At 45.0% G+C, this 17,963-nt stretch overlaps 1 protein-coding gene and 2 long non-coding RNA genes across 4 annotated transcripts in view; 1 reads left to right on the top strand and 2 right to left on the bottom strand.

The window, feature by feature from the left end:
• Window positions 1-2,070: 2,070 nt before the first annotated feature.
• The window catches only part of TMEM181 (transmembrane protein 181), a 52,999-nt gene continuing 37,106 nt past the window's right edge, over window positions 2,071-17,963 (top strand). Inside the window, exon 1 of one of the 2 annotated variants that reach the window (XM_072994770.2) lies at window positions 2,071-2,615. In XM_072994770.2, the coding sequence (XP_072850871.1) occupies window positions 2,470-2,615 (146 nt within the window). In that variant the 5' untranslated portion in view covers window positions 2,071-2,469. Of the gene's footprint in view, window positions 2,616-16,182; window positions 16,307-17,963 lie in introns of those variants that run through there. The other variant, XM_072994776.2, reaches the window with a different exon arrangement.
• Window positions 3,185-11,644, bottom strand: LOC144585919 (uncharacterized). Its single transcript, XR_013540545.1, has 2 exons — window positions 9,720-11,644; window positions 3,185-4,380 (listed from the first exon to the last, which is right to left on the bottom strand). It is a non-coding gene; the product is annotated as an uncharacterized LOC144585919 (long non-coding RNA).
• Window positions 12,067-15,638, bottom strand: LOC144585920 (uncharacterized). The gene is made up of 2 exons (XR_013540546.1): window positions 15,552-15,638; window positions 12,067-12,183 (listed from the first exon to the last, which is right to left on the bottom strand). It is a non-coding gene; the product is annotated as an uncharacterized LOC144585920 (long non-coding RNA).

The raw sequence follows: 17,963 nt of genomic DNA, 5'->3' as shown, positions 1-17,963 counted from the left end.
GGTCTCCTAGAATGATTTACAAAGACTAGTAATAATGCAGTCCCTACCCTCAGGTTTAAAGTTTGGAAGTCAATCAATCCTCAGTTCAAGATGAAAACCTTCTGTTGAACTGTGGCTTTATCTATGACCCATGATGCGATAGCTATCAAGCCTATAATCCTAGTATGAGACAATAATGTTAGTCATGGGTTGAGTAACTTTTAGATACAGACTAGCTCCAATTTCAAAGATCTGAAATGGAATATTGCCTCCTAATCCTAGGAAGATGTGGTGTGGGCTTCCTAGGACTGGGCCACAGAGACACATATCTGCCCCCCCCCCGCATGAACACATGGGGGTGTTGCACTCGCAGGGAGTTGTCATGCTCTTGGGGTGCCCCCGCACAGAGCCCACCCCCTAACTGCTCCAAAAAGTTCCAAAAAGGTTGGGGACCACTGGTGTAGTGTATACAGTAATGACTCAGAAAACCTGAGTTTGATTCCCCAGCTCTGCCATGGAAACTCACTGAAGGTATGGACATAAAATTGCAGAACAACTCATTTAATACCTCACTTACCTTAAAAACTCTATTAGGGTCACTATAAGTCAGTTCTGACTTGATGGCACATAACAACAAGAACAATCCTAGGAAAATTATGACACATGACATCAGATTGAATGGAACCCCCTATAAATACTCAACTGTCCAAAGAAACTGCACCAGAGCACAGACAGAGTTCTGACTCCTGCCTTCTGAGGATTCCAGCCACAGAGAATGGTGAAACATTAGGAAGAAAAACCTTAAGAACATGGTCAAACAACCCGGAAAACCCACAACAACCATCGTAGTAAATGTTGTTTGGAGAATGTGCTTTAAAAGCCACTAGGACTTCTTGTGTATAATAACATTTAAAAACTGTGTTCTGGTAACACCATGACAAAGAAAAATGTAACAGATATTCCTCCATTTAACACTTTTTAAAAAACCCTCAGACTATAAACCATATGCAGAGTCTGGTATATCTTAGAATTTCTTCCTTAACTATTCTGGTTGCAGTTTTACACAGATACTGGCACAATGTGTGCCAACTTCTTGCCACTGAAGTAAGAAGTGTATTTAAAAACTGAATTTCAGTATTTACTGCTGGCTTGATGAAACTGATAATTTTGATTTCATTTTTATTAGAAAGTAGGCCTTACCAAAATTATGTCAGTTTTCAAATGTCCGAGGGGAATATTTTGAAGTAGTTCCCAGGTGTTCTCTGTGTTCTCTCTTATTATGTATTTCAAAGAAATAGACAAGTAGCCAGAATCCTTTCCATCTTGGTCTCAGTTAACCATCTAGTGGCAGCCTTTCAAACTAACTACTAATACCTACCATGTTTCCCTGAAAATAAGACGGGGTCTTATATTAATATTCGCTCCAAAAAACACATTAGGGCTTATTTTCAGGGGATGTCTTATTTTTTTCATGTACAACAATCTACATTTATTCAAATACAGTCATGTCATCTTCTGGTTGCTGCACAATGGTGGAGGGCGGAGTTTCATTTAACTAGGGCTTATTTTTGGGGATAGGCTTATATTACAAGCATCCTGCAAAATCATACTAGGGTTTATTTTCAGGTTAGGGCTTACTTTCAGGGAAACAGGGCAATGTTGAAACAGCAGCAGATCTTCCCTGAGCATTTCCTTCTGGAATGCAGGCTAGGACAGAACAACAAGAAATACTTTTGATTATAGCATAGGCATCCTTCAGTCTCGAGAGACTATGGTAACATGCTCTTTTGATCAATTGCCCCAGATATCAAAAGGCAACGAAGTTCCTTCTGCAGGGAGGCCACCACCTGCAAGAGACCAGAGCGCCCCACGAATTGCCTCCGCTCCCTTCCAAACCACATCTGCAGACGTGCCTTCAAAACAGTCCGGAATCAGGTTCCGTAACGTAGCCTTCCCGAGAGCCGTGGCTGCTGTCCACGGTGCTGAACCTTTTCCTAGCCTACCCGATCCAGCGAACGCGAGCCTTGGCAGCGGGGGGTGGGGGGGGTGGAGGCAGAGGACATTCGTCTCGGCACGTCATCGCCTCTCCGAGGAACTCTGCCTTGTCGTTTTCCTCGCTCGCGTACGCAAAAGCTCTCCCCCACCCCCCGTCCAAAATGCTACAGGCTTCGGAGGCGAAAGTAGAGCTTGACGGTGGGTAATACTGGGCGAGCAGGAGCAGGAGCCGCCGCCACTCCCTCGAGCGCCCAGTGGCGGCGCTCTCTTGGCACAGCCGAGAGGTTGAGCGAGAGGACGGAGGCGGCGGCCCGGGAGGTGGGCCATTGCCATCTCCCGTCTCCCAGTCATTCCTGTTTCTCGCAGCAGCCAAGACCCGTCCGAGGAACCTCCGTGGTCCACAGCGGGATCCCCCTGATGGCTGAGCGAGGAGCGTAAAGCGCCCGGGCGGCTGTTCCGGCGGCGGCGGCGGCGGTGAGGGGCGAAGGCGGTGCCATGTCAGGGTGCGGAATGGAGGCGGATTACCCCGCCTTTGAGAACCCGCTCTGCGGCGAGCTCAAGCACATTTGCAAACGCCTCCGAGAGACCTACAAGGAGATCAAGGAGGATCTGACCCCCTACAAAGATGATCGCTACTACAGGTAAGCGAAAAGGCCAAGGGGGAGCGGGCGCTGGAGCGGGCCGCGACCCTCAAGATCCCAGGCCTACAGCATGGGAAGAGGGAGGGGAAGAGGAAGGAAAGGAAAGGAGGGGAGCTGCGGGGTCGTCTCTTTCTATTCCCGGGAAACAACTGTTCGCATCCTGGGTACCGCGGGGACTGTCAAAAGGGGCTCTTTAAAAGGCGTGGGGAGATGCAGAGGTAGCCAGCCATTTCGAAGTAATCCCGTAGGGATCGATGGGACGCCCTGGGAGTAAGCGAACCGGTTAGAAGGGTTGCTTGCTGGGCAGAGTGAAGCCTTCTATTTGATCACAGTCCCTCCTTGCGGGATGAGGGAGTCAGCAACAGTAGCTCTTTCCCTTCACGTAAATACTTTTGGCTGATAAATTCATAGGGAAAGGCTTTCCCTTTCAATATGGCTGTTGGAAAAAGGCTGGCCTCTCTCTGAGGGCCTGTCCCTTACAATTCTTGGCCTATGAGTTTTTGGCAAAAGATTACATGCAGGGTTATTTAGAAAGAAGAAGAGAAAGAAAGCTAATACATGATTTTAAAAGATTTATGCGTCTGTATTTGATCCCCCTGTTGCCAAGAATAAAAAGCCATTTTATGTAGAAAAAAAATGGGAGGGAGGTGTTCTCCCTCCTTAAAGAAATCATCCTTTTTTAATGACATGGAGCATAGCCCATACATCACCTGGGCTCCCTTCTCTTCCATGATTTCCCAGATTCCATCAGCAAGTGTGATAGAGCAGGTAGTGTCAGAACAGACTCAGGAGATCTGGGTTCAAATCTCTGCTTTAGCATGACTCACTGAAGGTCACAACAGTGCTCATTGGAGGTGACTCCTTGAATATCTCACTTACCCTGAAAACTACATCACGGTCTCCGTAACTCAAAAGTGGCTAGATAGCACATAACAACTGAGGACAATGTCAGTTCCTTGCATGCTTTTCCCTAAAACCTGCCCATATTCAGTCTTTTCTAATAATGGATTTCCTGTTTAGAGAGAAAAAAGATCTAGGAAGTTTTTTTCTCAGGTTTGCAAAATCAGAAGCAAGATTACCTGGAAGTAGAACTAATTGTTTCATATACATGTTGCACATAGTGATCATCACACTAAAATCTCAGCAACATTTTATTTCCCTTTGCAGGGCAGACACATAGGTTCTGCTAACGTTCTTCAAACAGTAAGGAATTATAATTCCCCCCACCTGAAATATTGAATTAAATCCAACTCTACTAAATCCAAAAACAGCTGCTTCTTTCAGTGGGAGTTGCACTCCTTGCTTGCACTCTTAAGAGTAGAAAGCTAGACTTAAGGGCACATAATCCTCTGCATGTTCATTGTGGAATCTCACTATGGCATAATTCCTTCCTAAAATATCTTAGGATCACAGCTTTTATCACATTTTTCTGTGAGAAAGTAATCTGAGAAAATAACAATTGCACAGTCTAACATCTTGCAATGCTATATATGTCCATCCAAAAACCTCACTGAGTTCCAGGTCCTTAGTCCCAGGTAGTTGTGTACAGGACTAGAACTTAAAGGTGCAACCCTATCCCATGTTGTAAAGAGTTTTCATTACAGGTCTCTGTTTGCAAGAGAGGGAGGGCTCTAATGACTCAGTAGTAAAGCTGTCTTTCCATTTCAGACAAGAGACAGGAAGGATATTCTTGTTGTAGAAAATACGTTTGCTGCTCTATGACTGGGAGATTCAGTAACTCAAAATTCAAGCCCGAAAGCATTCCCTCCTGTGACAAACCCAGACCTACTGGGATCTGCCACACGTTAACTAAGCTGCCACCAACCATTCCCTATAAGAAGTCACACAGACCAGGGATGGATTTTTAAACAAATAAAGAATAAGGTTTATTTAAATCACACACAGGGAAAATAAAATGATCAGGTGAATAAGATTCAGTAACGTGGCTTAGTTTCACTCATACATACACACAGTTTGGTTCACACAGAACCCTTAACTTGAAGCACAGACCCTGAACCTATCAGTTCTGGCTAACCATTCAGACACCTGAACCTATCAGGTTGGTACTCTGACACACAGTAGTACCCTGTCTGACACACAGACTCCCACACCAGCTTCTTCTTCCCAGCTGCTGCTTCTTCACATCCCAGCGTCTCCTAACTTCTCCACACACGCTTCACATATATATATAGTACAGCCCCTCCTCCTGATGTCCCGCCTTCCACTCCCCATAGGATGGAACTTTCCCTCCAAACCCATGACAGACAGGTAACATCAGTGCTGTATGTAACACCTCCCCTCTTTATAAGTTGTTTTGTAGGGGGAAAGCTAAGGTGCTTTTTCCCAAAAAACAACCTGGATAAAACACACAACAACAGTTATACATATAATACCATACTTACTTATACTTACATTCTAAGTTAACCATATCAATTAGGCATTTAAACATTTACCATATACATTACATCAATTTACCTTTATTCATACAAACCAAGTTCAAAAAATAGGTACATTTAACTTTTTGTCATCAATATATACACATAGTCCATGTTCTTTCGCCGTCTTCAATCTTCAGGTCTTCTTGACAAGGCGTCAGCAACACAGTTCACTGACCCTCTGACCACCTTCACTTCAAAGTCATAGTCCTGTAGGTTTAAAGCCCACCTCATAAGTTTGCTATTGTGGGTTTTCATTGTCTTTAACCATTGCAGTGGTGAATGGTCAGTGCACAGAACAAAATGTCTTCCCCAGATGTAAGGCTTGGCCTTCTGGATCGCATAGACTATGGCCAAACACTCCTTCTCCACGGTTGCCAAATGTCTCTCACCTTTTTGAAGTTTCCTACTCAGGTAGGACACTGGATGCTGGTCACCATTCTCATCCTCCTGGCACAGAACTGCTCCTACCCCGCTGTTAGACGCATCGGTGTAGATGATGAACTCCCGGTCGAAGTCTGGAGCACGCAGCACTGGATAGTTGATTAGCGCCTGCTTCAACCTCTGGAACGCCTCCTCACAGTCGCTGGTCCACGGGATGCGGTCATCAGTCTTCTTCCTCGTCAGATCGGTCAGCGGAGCCGCAATCTCGCTAAACCTCGGGATGAATTTTCTGTAGTAGCCCACCAACCCAAGAAATGATTTGACTTTTTTCTTGGTGTTGGGTCTGGGCCAATCACGAACTGCTTCTATTTTGGCCTCCAGGGGTTTTATCACTCCTCCCCCTACCATGTGACCCAAGCACTTTACTTCTGGGCTACCCAGCTGCAGTTTGTTTTCTTTGCAGAGCCTAGGCCAAAGCACTCCCTCCCCTGGGTTAAAGTGCCTCTCCCCGGCTTTCTGGTCATCCCAAACTTTCTTTCTGACCTTTTGAGCTTGCAGGGTCTCTGCTGCTAGCTCTAGGTTTCTCTTTAGGTCATTCATCAAGGTGTCTATGTATGTCACAACGTCTTGTGGGTCATCCTGGGTGATCTGCTCCCAATTTTGTTTGATCAAATCAAGGGGCCCTTTCACCCTTCTCCCAAATAAAAGTTCAAATGGACTGAACCCGGTACTGGCTTGTGGCACTGATCGATAAGCAAACAAAAGGGATTGCAGCTTCTGGTCCCAATTGTTTGGATTCTCTGCCAAGTAAGCCCTAATCATGCGCATTAGAGTCCCATTGAACTTCTCAGTTAACCCATTACTTTCAGGATGATAGGCAGTGGTTTCCTTGTGCTTAATTCCACAGATTTGCCATAAGCGTTTCATGAGCTTTGATGTGAACGATGCGCCCAAATCTGTGATTATTTCTGAGGCAAATCCCATCCTGGACATATACCCCACCAAGGCATCTGCCACTGTGTTAGTTTCAATGTTAGTCAAGGGTATGGCTTCAGGGTACCTCGTGGCATGGTCCACAATGGTGAGAATGAACCTGTTCCCCCTCTTTGTGGCCTTGGGCAAAGGTCCCACAATATCCACCCCTATGCATTTGAACGGAGTGTCAATCACAGGCAAAGGGCACAACTTTGCTTTGGTCCTATCGCGGCTATTCCCCTGCCTTTGACACACATCACATTGTTTACAGAACTCCCTGATCTGCTTCCCTATGTCAGGCCAGTAGAAATTCTGTGTGATTCTCTGCTGTGTTTTGTTCACCCCTAAGTGTGCAGCAAACATGTCAGAGTGCCCCCTTTGTAAGATCATGGGGCGATACTTTTCAGGTACCACCAGCTGACTTCTGATCCCATCTCCCCCTTTTGAGATATTCCTCAGGGTCTCTCTATATAAAATCCCCTTTTTCTCCAGAAATCTCACTGGGGTTTCAGGTGTTAGCTGGGCGTCAGTCACCTGTTCAAAACACTTTTGGAGAGTGGCGTCTGCCTTTTGCTCTTGTCCAAATCTGCTGTCTGTGGTTAAGGTTTCCATCACAGCTTCTGAACTCCCCTCTGCTTCCGTCTCTGGCTCATCATTACCCCCTTGAACTGTCCCCGTGGTGGCTTGTGAACGTGTAATCACTAGCACCCGTTTCACATGTTCAGCCAGGTCATTTCCCACGAGCACGGCTGCTGGCAGAGTCGATGAAATTGCTAGCCGCCAAACTCCCCTCCAGCCTTGAAAGTTCACAGGTACCTCCGCGACTGGCAGTGAGATTACCTGCCCCTCAATCCCTGCCACCTTCATGCTCTCATTTGGGATTAGATATTCCCTAGGAATAATATCTGGATGGCACAGGGTCACCTGAGAACAAGTGTCCCGCAGCCCCCTATACTGATGGCCAAGTATTCCTACGTCCACCCCTGCTGTCTCAAACAACTGAGAATCTGTTCTCACCAGCAGGCAGCGCCTGACCTCTACAAGAGGACCATTTTCCTCAGCCTGATCAGCAGATGTAGCTGTTCCAGATTGAGTAGCCATGGCAACAGGCTCCCTCAGTGACAATGAGCCTTGCTCTTTCTGGACACAGAACACAGCTTTTGGCTTGGTCCCACTCGAATCCTGAGGCACCATTCCTTTTAGCTGCTTTAATTTCTCACACTCTGAGATTAGATGGCCCTTTCCCTGACAGAAATAACATTTTCTGGTGTATTTTGATTCTCTCTCATCTTGTTTTGGTTTTCCCTCCAAAATCTGAGGTCTTGGTTTCATTTCTGAGGGCTTCCCTTCACCATGGGCCCCTCCCCCTTGCTGGCTTTTCCCTGGTCCCTGAGAGTACTTGCTGTAGGTTTCTTTGGATTTTCCTACAGATTTCTCCTCACCTAAGGGCTTTCTTATCTGGTAAATAAAATCTGCGATCTCGGCTGCTTCTGCCACAGATTTTGGTTTCCTTTCCCTCACCTGGAATTTCAGTTCCCCATGCAGGACTGAATAGAACTGTTCCTGCGCTATCAAATCTTTAAGCTGCTGAAAGGTCTCTGTCCCCTCCTGAGATAGCCATTTCTCTAGCAGCCTCACCACTTGAGCCCCCACTTGGGTAAAAGTCTGCTCTGGTTTCTTTGTGAGGGACCTGAATCTTTGCCTCAGCTGTTCCGCATTTATCCCATGTCTTGCAAACACCAGTTTTTTAAACTCTGCAAAATCTCTCATCAGTTCCTGTGGCATCTCTGAATAAACCTCAGCCAGGCTACCACTGATTAAAGATCGCATGATGGTCATCTTCTCAGTTTCCCTCACTGAGAAGTCCACAAACGCTCTTTCCACTAAGGAAAAGAACACCTCAGGACAATCTCCCTTGTGGTACACAGGGAATTTCTTCAGGTCAGCTTTAGACAGTTGGCCTCCCTCAGAATCCCTATTGTTATTATTGTTCTGGTTCATCAGTTCCAATTTTCTTAATTCAAATGCCATTCTTTCTTTTTCCAGAGCAATTTTCTCTCTCTCCCTCTCCATTTCCATTCTCTGTCTCTCTAATCTTTCTTCTTTTTCCATTCTCTCTCTCTCTACTTCAAATTGCCGTTGTTTCTCTCTTTCCCTTTCCTCCATTTCCCTCACCCTCAGTTCATGCTGTTGGGCTAGGAGTATTTTTCTGAGTTCTGGGTTCTGCTCTCCTGTGCTGTCACCCTGCACTGAGCCAAATTCATCCTCAGAACCTTGGTCAACCTGGGGGTCTTTCACTTCACCCATTTCTGCCATTTGGCTTCGAGTCAAGGGCATAATCCCCCCTCAGAACAGGCTGCTTTAAAAAGTCAAGCCTCAAAATAAAACAACCACTTTTTTCTTTTTTTTTTTTCTTTTGCCTCAGAACCAGCTTTCCCTATAGATTGCTGCTGTCCTTCAGCACTACTTGCAACTGTAGCGAGTTAGAGTCTACCCCCCTCTGCTGGGCCTCTCAGCAGGCAGGCTAGATCACTGTTACTTTACAGTTTTGCCTCAGCTTTTTTCCCGCCAAAACAGGCTGCCTCAGAGCTCCCTAATCTAGTCCCCAATCTGAGGTTACACGTTCTTCTACTAGTGCACCCCCCCGTGAGGTACACCTAGAAGATTACCTACGTGCTCTCAGATTGTCCCTGACTAGACCCCCCTTGCTCTGGGCACACTTGCCAAGGCTTTGCTGGACCACTGGACAACTGGACCAGTCGTATCCCACCGCTGCCACCAATCAATGTGACAAACCCAGACCTACTGGGATCTGCCACACGTTAACTAAGCTGCCACCAACCATTCCCTATAAGAAGTCACACAGACCAGGGATGGATTTTTAAACAAATAAAGAATAAGGTTTATTTAAATCACACACAGGGAAAATAAAATGATCAGGTGAATAAGATTCAGTAACGTGGCTTAGTTTCACTCATACATACACACAGTTTGGTTCACACAGAACCCTTAACTTGAAGCACAGACCCTGAACCTATCAGTTCTGGCTAACCATTCAGACACCTGAACCTATCAGGTTGGTACTCTGACACACAGTAGTACCCTGTCTGACACACAGACTCCCACACCAGCTTCTTCTTCCCAGCTGCTGCTTCTTCACATCCCAGCGTCTCCTAACTTCTCCACACACGCTTCACATATATATATAGTACAGCCCCTCCTCCTGATGTCCCGCCTTCCACTCCCCATAGGATGGAACTTTCCCTCCAAACCCATGACAGACAGGTAACATCAGTGCTGTATGTAACACCTCCCAATATACTATCCAAGGAGATAATTGGTATATCTATAGAACAAATAGGCACATGAGAGGCTGAATTTTATCTAGAAAGAAGCTTTGTTTTTGTTGTTTGGTAGTTAAGTCATGTCCGACTCTTTGTGACCCCATGGACCAGAGCACGCCAGGCCCTCCTGTCATCCACTGCCTTCCGGAGTTTGGTCATATTCACATTGATAGTTTCGATGACACTGTCCAACCATCTCATCCTCTGTTGTCCCCTTCTCCTCTTGCCCTCAAACCTTCCCAACATCAGGGTCTTTTCCAGGGAGTCTTCCCATGAGATGGCCAAAGTATTGGAGCCTTAGCTTCAGTATCTGTCTTTCCAGTGAGCACTCAGGGTAGATTTCCTTCAAACTGGATAGGTGTATTCTCTTTGCAGTATAGGGGACTCTCAAGAGTCTCCTCCAGCACCACAATTGAAAAGCATCAATTCTTCGGAGGTTAGCCTTCTTTATGGTCCAGCTCTCACTTCCATAGATCGCTACTGGAAAAACCATAGCTTTGACTATGTGGACCTTTGTTGGCAAGGTGAGGTCTCTGCTTTTTAAAATACAGTAGTGTCTAGGTTTTTCATCGCTTTCCTCCCAAAAAGCAGGAGTCTTAATTTTGTGGCAGCTATCTTCATCTGCAGTGATCATGGAGCCCAAGATGGTAAAATCTGTCACTGCCTCCATATCTTCCCCTTCTATTTGCCAGGAGACAGGAAGTGATGGGACCAGTGGCCATGATCCTAGTTTTTTGATGTTGAGCTTCAGACTCTGGCGTTCTCCTCTTTCACCCTCATTAGAAAGTTCTTTAATTCCTCCTCACATTCTGCCATCGGAGTGGTATTATCTGTATATCTGAGGTTGTTGGTATTTCTTCTGGCAGTCTTAACTGCGGCTTGGGATTCATCCAGCCCTGCCTTTCGCATATAAGTTAAATAAGCTGGGGGACAATATACAGCCTTGTTGTACTCCTTTCCCAATTTTGAACCAATCAGTTCTTCCATATCCAGTTCTAACTGTTGCTTCCTGTCCCACATATAGATTTCTCAGGAGATAGATAAGGTGGTCAGGCACTCTGATTTCTTTAAGAACTTTCCATAGTTTGCTATGGTCTACACAGTCAAAGGCTTTTGCGTAGTCAATGAAGCAGAAGTAGATGTTTTTCTGGAACATTCTGGCTTTCTCCGTCCTCCAGCGCATGTTAGCAATTGATTCTCTAGTTCCTCTGCCCCTTCGAAATCCAGCTTGTACTTCTGGGAGTTCTCGGTCCACATACTGCAGAAGCCTATCTTGTAGGATTTTGAGCATAACTTTGGTAGTGTGGGAAATGAGTGCAATTGTACGGTAGTTGGAGCATTCTTTGGCACTGCCCTTCTTTGGGATTGGGATGTAGACTGATCTTTTCCAATCCTCTAGCCACTGCTGAGTTTTCCAAACTTGCTGGCATATTGAATGTAGCACCTTAACAGCTTAAGGGACGTGGTGGCGCTGCGGGCTAAACCGCAGAAGCCTGTGCTGCAGGGTCAGAAGACCAAGCAGTCGTAAGATCGAATCCACGCGACAGAGTGAGCGCCCGTCGTTTGTCCCAGCTCCCGCCAACCTAGCAGTTTGAACGCATGCAAATGCAAGTAGATAAATAGGGACCACCTCGGTGGGAAGGTAACAGTGTTCCGTGTCTAAGGCGCACTGGCCATGTGACCACGGAAGATTGTCTTCGGACAAAACACTGGCTCTATGGCTTGGAAATAGGGATGAGCACCGCCCCCTAGAGTTGAACACGACTGGACAAAAATTGTCAAGGGGAACCTTTACCTTTTTAACAGCGTCATCTTTTAAGATTTTGAATAGTTCAACTGGAATGCCATCACCTCCACTGGCCTTGTTGTCAGCCATGCTTTCTAAGGCCCACTTGACTTCACTCTCCAGGATGTCTGGCTCAAGGTCAGCAACCACACTATCCGGGTTGTCCAGGACATCCAGATCTTTCTGCTATAATTCCTCTGAGTATTCTTGCCACCTCTTCTTGATGTCTTCTGCTTCAGAGAGGTCCCTCCCACTTTTGTCCTTTATCAGGTCCATCTTTGCACAAAATGTTCCTTTAATATCTCCAAGTTTTTTTAACAGATCTCTGGTTTTTCCGTTTCTATTATTTTCCTCTATTTCTTTGTTCTCTGTTCATTTAAGAAGGCCCTCTTGTGTCCTTGCTATTCTATGGAAGTCCGCATTCAATTTTCTGTCACTTTCCCTATTTCCTTTGCATTTGGTTTCCCTTCTCTTCTTTGCTATTTGTAAGGCCTAGTTAAACAGCCACTTTGCTTTCTTGCATTTCCTTTTCTTTGGGATGGTTTTTATTGTTGCCCTCTGTACAATGTTATGAGCCTCTATCCATAGTTCTTCAGGCACTCTGTCCACCAAATCTAGTTCCTTAAATCTGTTCTTCACTTCCACTGTAAAGTGGAAATAAATAAATAAATAAATAAATAAATAAATAAATAAATAAATAAATAAATAAATAAATAAATAAATAAATAAATAAATAAATAAATAAATAAAGTTTTATTACACTTTAGCAAATGGAGCTGGCTTAAAATCCAGTGAGTCCTATCCTCACCCCAGTGCCCTCTCTCTTCCTAGTACACCTCTTTTTTTCATTTTGTGTCTCTGTCTCTCTCTCAGTCTTGGTACTCATCCAACCTATTCAAGGAGTACAACTCCCAAATCCTCAAGCCAAAATGGCTCATAATTCATGAAAGCCCTCCTATTATATTATGGCATAATTCAAAACATGCACATATCTGAATTAATTGAACTCTTTAAAATGATATGCCATATGACTTTAGTCAACAAAACATAACTCGGGACAGAAGGTCGAGAAACACAATCATTTCCCATAAGCAAAAATATTAGACAAGTGCATATTTTATCTCCCTGTCTGTTCAGTCTATATGCACAACATAGCATATGAAAGGCTAGGTTAGATTCAGATGAAGGAGAAGTGAAAACTGATGGGAGAAACATCAATAATTTAAGGCATAATACCATACTACTGGCAGAAAATGCAAAAGCAGAACTGCAGGTGAATATTAAGACAAACATCCTGACTATAGAAGCAGTTCATAACTCTACCGCTAAGAAGAAACTCAAAAGTGTTAAAAGTTTTTGTATATCTCAGCTCAGTCAAATTCAAATTAAGACTGTAGCCAAGGAGACAGAATAAAGGGACTAAAAAATATAATCAAATACAAGTACATGTCACTGGAGACTGAGGCAAAGATCATCTCTACACTGCAATATTCCTACATTGAAATACTATCCATGTAGCTATGCCCTCTAAGACTAATAATGTCATCAACTGCAGCAATTTTTCAGAAATAAAACACTTCTGATATACAGAATGTCTTAAAAGGTCTCAAAGCTCTCTGGAATCCCTTATGTCACTGGGATATGATTTCTGATAATCTCCATCATCAGGATGACTTTACCAGTGGCAGCTATTTTTAGAACATAAGGGCTTCCCTGTCCGGTCCTGCAGTTTCCAATGGCTTCCTGATGGTGAAAGTAATTTGACTGGAGTCTCAGAAATTTGCCTGTGTGTGAGATAAATGTTTTATTTCTGAAAAATCACTGTGGCTGATGATATGCAGCACAATTTAAGAGGATTTTGGCCATGGATCTGAAAACTGGACAGTAAAGAAAGCTGACAGGAAGAAAAATCTATTTGTTCAAACTATGGTGCTGGAGTAGAGCTTTGGATATACCATGGACCAGCTGACACCCCACCCCCACCCCGGGCAAACAAGTAGATGCTACATCAAATCAAGCCTGAAGTCTCCAGGGCTGTTGTACTTTGGGTATATCATGAGAAGAGAAGACTCAATGGAAAAGTTAATGATGCTAGGATAAGCTGAAGGCAGCAGGAAATCAGGAAGACCAAACGTGAGATGGATTGACTCAGTTAAGCAACCCACAGTCTTAAGTTTGCAGGGCTCTTAATGACAAGACATCTTGGATGTTGCTCATTCATAGAGTTGCGTAAATCAGAGGCAACTTGATGGCACACAACAACAGTAACAAACATCCAAGAGACCTTGTGTGATGTCATGGTTAATTGTCCTGATATGGAAAAATCCAGATTCAAGTCCCATTGAACCATACAGCTTGCTAAATGACTTTCAGTCTGGTTTACCTTTACTACACTGATGGATAGAGTGTGGATAAAGTGGGAGAGAGCCTTGTAAATTGCCTTGAGCTTGTTAGAGGAAATATGGGGAATAAATATGATGAATAAATAAGTAGATAATGGAAGTACAGTTTAACATTGCGTTTCTTATGCACTACAAATGAGAAGCAAGCCTGAATCCACTGGGACTTACTTCCAGATGAGAGGGTGCCTTTGCAACTTTTACTTAAGGTTTTGTTTAACTGTGATCAATCAGATCCCCACAAGAAGCTCTTAACTGTTTGTGATAGAGATAACATTCTCCTGTACCCAGTAGCATCAGGTAACTGGAATATCTGACCTTTAAATAAGGTTCCATTTTCAGCTGATGTGCCTAAAAGCAACTTATCTTCTTGGAGTAATAAAGTCCTTAACTTTATAATTGAGTGAGGCAAAAGTAATTGAACTGTTGTCTGTGACTATGTATTTCAACTATATACAGTATACTGAGTAGATTTATTTGGACTTAACGGAAAGTAAATATATACATTCAAATTGAATTGAACAATATTTCCATTGTGCTCTTTCCCCCTCTGTCCTGAATGTAGTCAGCTATTGACCAGCAACACACATAAGATAGGTTAAACAACTGTATTAAGTCTTTTTAAGAAAAATCACACAAAACATATTAAGGTAATACTTTCAGAAGGACCCAGGGCCAGCCCAAGACATTCTGCAAATGGCACCTACTCATGTCTAGATCAAGGCTGGCCATTTTATTTTGGTCCATGAGGCAGAAAATCCTACAAATGCCTTATTGTGAAATTCAAGCATAATATATTATGTAACTAATTGATTAATTCTCCTTTCATCACACCTCAAACCAACCACCTGAGGTGGTTAATCTTATTCTAACAGCAGGGCCATGCTGTCTGGAGCAACCAAAGTATATAAGAAAACTCAGTACTTCAAGGGTTGTACCCAACTGTAGTTCTACCAAAGTGCACTGCCTGCTTTCACCAGCCTCCCTAGCACAGTCCTCATTGTCATATTCAATACAGATTTAGAGGGTCCCTCAGCTCTCAAGACCAAATTTGGGGCTGCAGTGAGTCTCCGAAAATCATTCACCCTACCTTGCTTTCTGCTAGTACAAAGTTACTACTGGAAAAACTCCATATTAGTCAACCTGAGTTCTTTTAAGGAGAAGCGTGGTGTAAAGTGTTCTAAATAAATAAATATTTACTATCCACGAATTTGCACCAGCAATCTACTAACAATCTCTAATAGAAATTAAAACTGATTCTCTCTAGAGCAGTTAAAAATATGTTGAAATGTATTCAGGGTCACATCAATCCTGGCCCCCAGCAGCAACTCTTTTTAGGTAATAAAGAGCACAGCCACGATGAGCTGGGCCCTCCTGGAGGGATCATCATTGGGGTTTACTTCATTCCAGGTAAACCAGAATAGAAATGTCCCCACCCAAAACTCTCCAGTGCCAAGCCTGTTGGAGAGGCCCGAAAGGCTGCATTTTGGGGATGTTCTAGTGGGCCAGTAACCTTGAATAAGGAGATACAGGTATATGTGAGCAATACGTAAAACTGCCTAATTCCCTGTAACAGTGCAATCACTGGGGCTTCCTTCTAAACCTACACCTACCTTCTGCCACCTAAAGCACTGACTATCTCCATTTGTTGTTGTTATGTGCCATCAAGTTGACCCTGACGTGTGGCGACCCTCTGAATGAGCGATCTCCAAAATGCCGGGTCCTCAGCTCTTGCAAACCCAAGCCGGTGGCTTCCTTTAGGGAACCAGTCCATAACTTCTGCGAAATGCGCTGCCCTGAGATACCCAGACGCCTGGTAGCATGACAAGGGCCTCCGTTTTTCAAGCCAGGACTTAAGAATGATTTCTGTGGAGAGTAGTTCAGAGAAGGAAGTGACAGTAAATGTTCTTTCCAGTTCTTCAAGGCGGTAAATCTGAATTACTAAGGAAAACTAGCTTTCTCTCACTCAACGTTTGGGAAGTACCGTCTTCCGTTTGTTTGGATTCTTTGAGAACACAAAAGCGAAGCCCGATAAACTACACTTCCCAGTCTACTCCCGCACAGCTCTTCGGAAGACTATCACGGAACTCCTGTATCGAGAAGCAACCAGTCCCGAACTACCTTCCCTCTCCAGCAGCCCCAACCATCGCGAGCATGCGCAAACCCCTGGCCGTGAAGCCACTTCTGGCTGGCCACCTGAGTCACGTGACCGGCGGCTGGCGCTGGGACGTTGCTGGTGACGTATGCGGAAGTAGAGGGCCTCCGATGCTGCCACGGAGCCGGGTGGGTGGAGGGCTGCCGCCCAGTCAGAGAGCAGCCGAGGAGTGCGGGGGACGTGCTGGGCATGTGCGGCGAGAAGGATGGAGCTGTGAGTTTGGGGTGTGTGTGTATGTGTGTGCGCGCGAAACGGGAGGGACTGCGCTGGCGGAAGCAGGGTGCCTCGCGCCTGCACGTGCGACAACACACCCACCCACATACATATAACCCCCTCCCCGCGGGCGCGGAAAACCCACCAGTGGACCGCGGACGGACCCGCTCGGCCGCCGGCCTTTCCTAGTGCTGAAGAGTCTTCTTCCCCCCGTCGTGCATAAGACGACGCGATTTGTAACGCTTCGTGGGCGCAGCCGGTGGCAGAAGCGGTCCTTTTTGGGCCCCTGTGGCTGCAATGAGCAATGCACGGCAGGGAAGCACACCTTGTGCTGGAACCAGACCCTTAGGCCAGGTGCCTTGTTCCTGGGAGTGGAAGCCAGAGCCTCAAGCCTTCCGCATCCTTCGCCCCCCTCAGCAGTTGTGTCAATGAGTGGAGCCAGAGCTCCGAGGGTCGAAGTCCTGAGGCTTTCAGAGCGACAGTGGCTGTTGAATCATCTGTTCCTCCCCCCTCATGTTTCTTTCTGAGCTCACCTGCAATAGGTGGGAGAGGGACCGACTTCCCCCAGATAGTTGCAAGCTACCTTTACAGAAGACCTGCTTTTGATTTAGTGATGTGAATTGCTCCCCAGGGGCTTGGTAGGGGGAAACTGTCAGTGGGAACAATCAGAAGGAGCAACCGTGCTTCCAAATTTATCATTACATTATGGTATTCCAGCCAAGTAAGGCTAATGCTGTCTTTCTAATACGGAAGTGACTCTGAAGTTTAAAGTTGTCTTTCCTCTCATGGCTAAAAAACACTGCCCTCTCCTTAACATTTGTAATGTGTGTCATATTTGTTATACGTGGTGGCACTGCCGGTTAAACTACAGAAGCCTCTGTGCTGCAAGGTCAGAAGACCAGCAGTTGTAAGATCAAATCCACACAACGGAGTGCGCTCCCATCGCTTGTCCCAGCTTCTGCCAACCTAGCAGTTCAAAAGCATGTAAAATGGAAGTAGATAAATAGATACCACCTCAGTGGGAAGATAACAGCGTTCTGTGTCTAGTCACATTGGCCACGTGATCACGGAAACTGTCTTTGGACAAATGCTGGCTCTATGGCTTGGAGATGGGGATGAGCATTGCCCCCTAGAGTCAGACACGGCTGGACTTAATGTCAAGGGGAACCTTTACCTTTACCCATCATATTTGTGCAGGATTCTGAGTTGTAATTGTTTTCAGAAAGAAGACCTTAAAATCACAGCATTCTCCAAACTGGTGTTTCCAGATGTTTTGGCTACAGTTCCTATGGTTGTTCAGTCACCATGGTCAATAGAAAGGGGTTATAAGAAAAGAAGTCCAAAATGTTATGGAAGGCTGCCTTAAAGAATGGCTTCTCTGTTGTGACCTGGAAGATAAGTGTTGGAGGGTGAAATTGAGGATCTATATGCAACCTGTCAGTGTATTCAGGTTATTAATGAATATTAGTGACTGATCATCCTGCATTTTTTTAAAATAAATCCACAAGAGAAGACATAGTTATCTCACCCCACCACTGGATCCATGTAGACACTCAAAGCTACACTGGACAGTGGGTCTATATATGCTCAGAATGCTGGCTAGAATGAGAAGTACTTTGAACACTTGAAATATAAAGATGTAAGAAAAACCCTTGTG

This window comes from Pogona vitticeps, chromosome 1 (assembly GCF_051106095.1).
Source record: "Pogona vitticeps strain Pit_001003342236 chromosome 1, PviZW2.1, whole genome shotgun sequence".
In the NCBI taxonomy this organism is placed as follows: Eukaryota; Metazoa; Chordata; class Lepidosauria; order Squamata; family Agamidae; genus Pogona; species Pogona vitticeps.
This window is presented reverse-complemented; position numbering and strand designations above follow the sequence as displayed.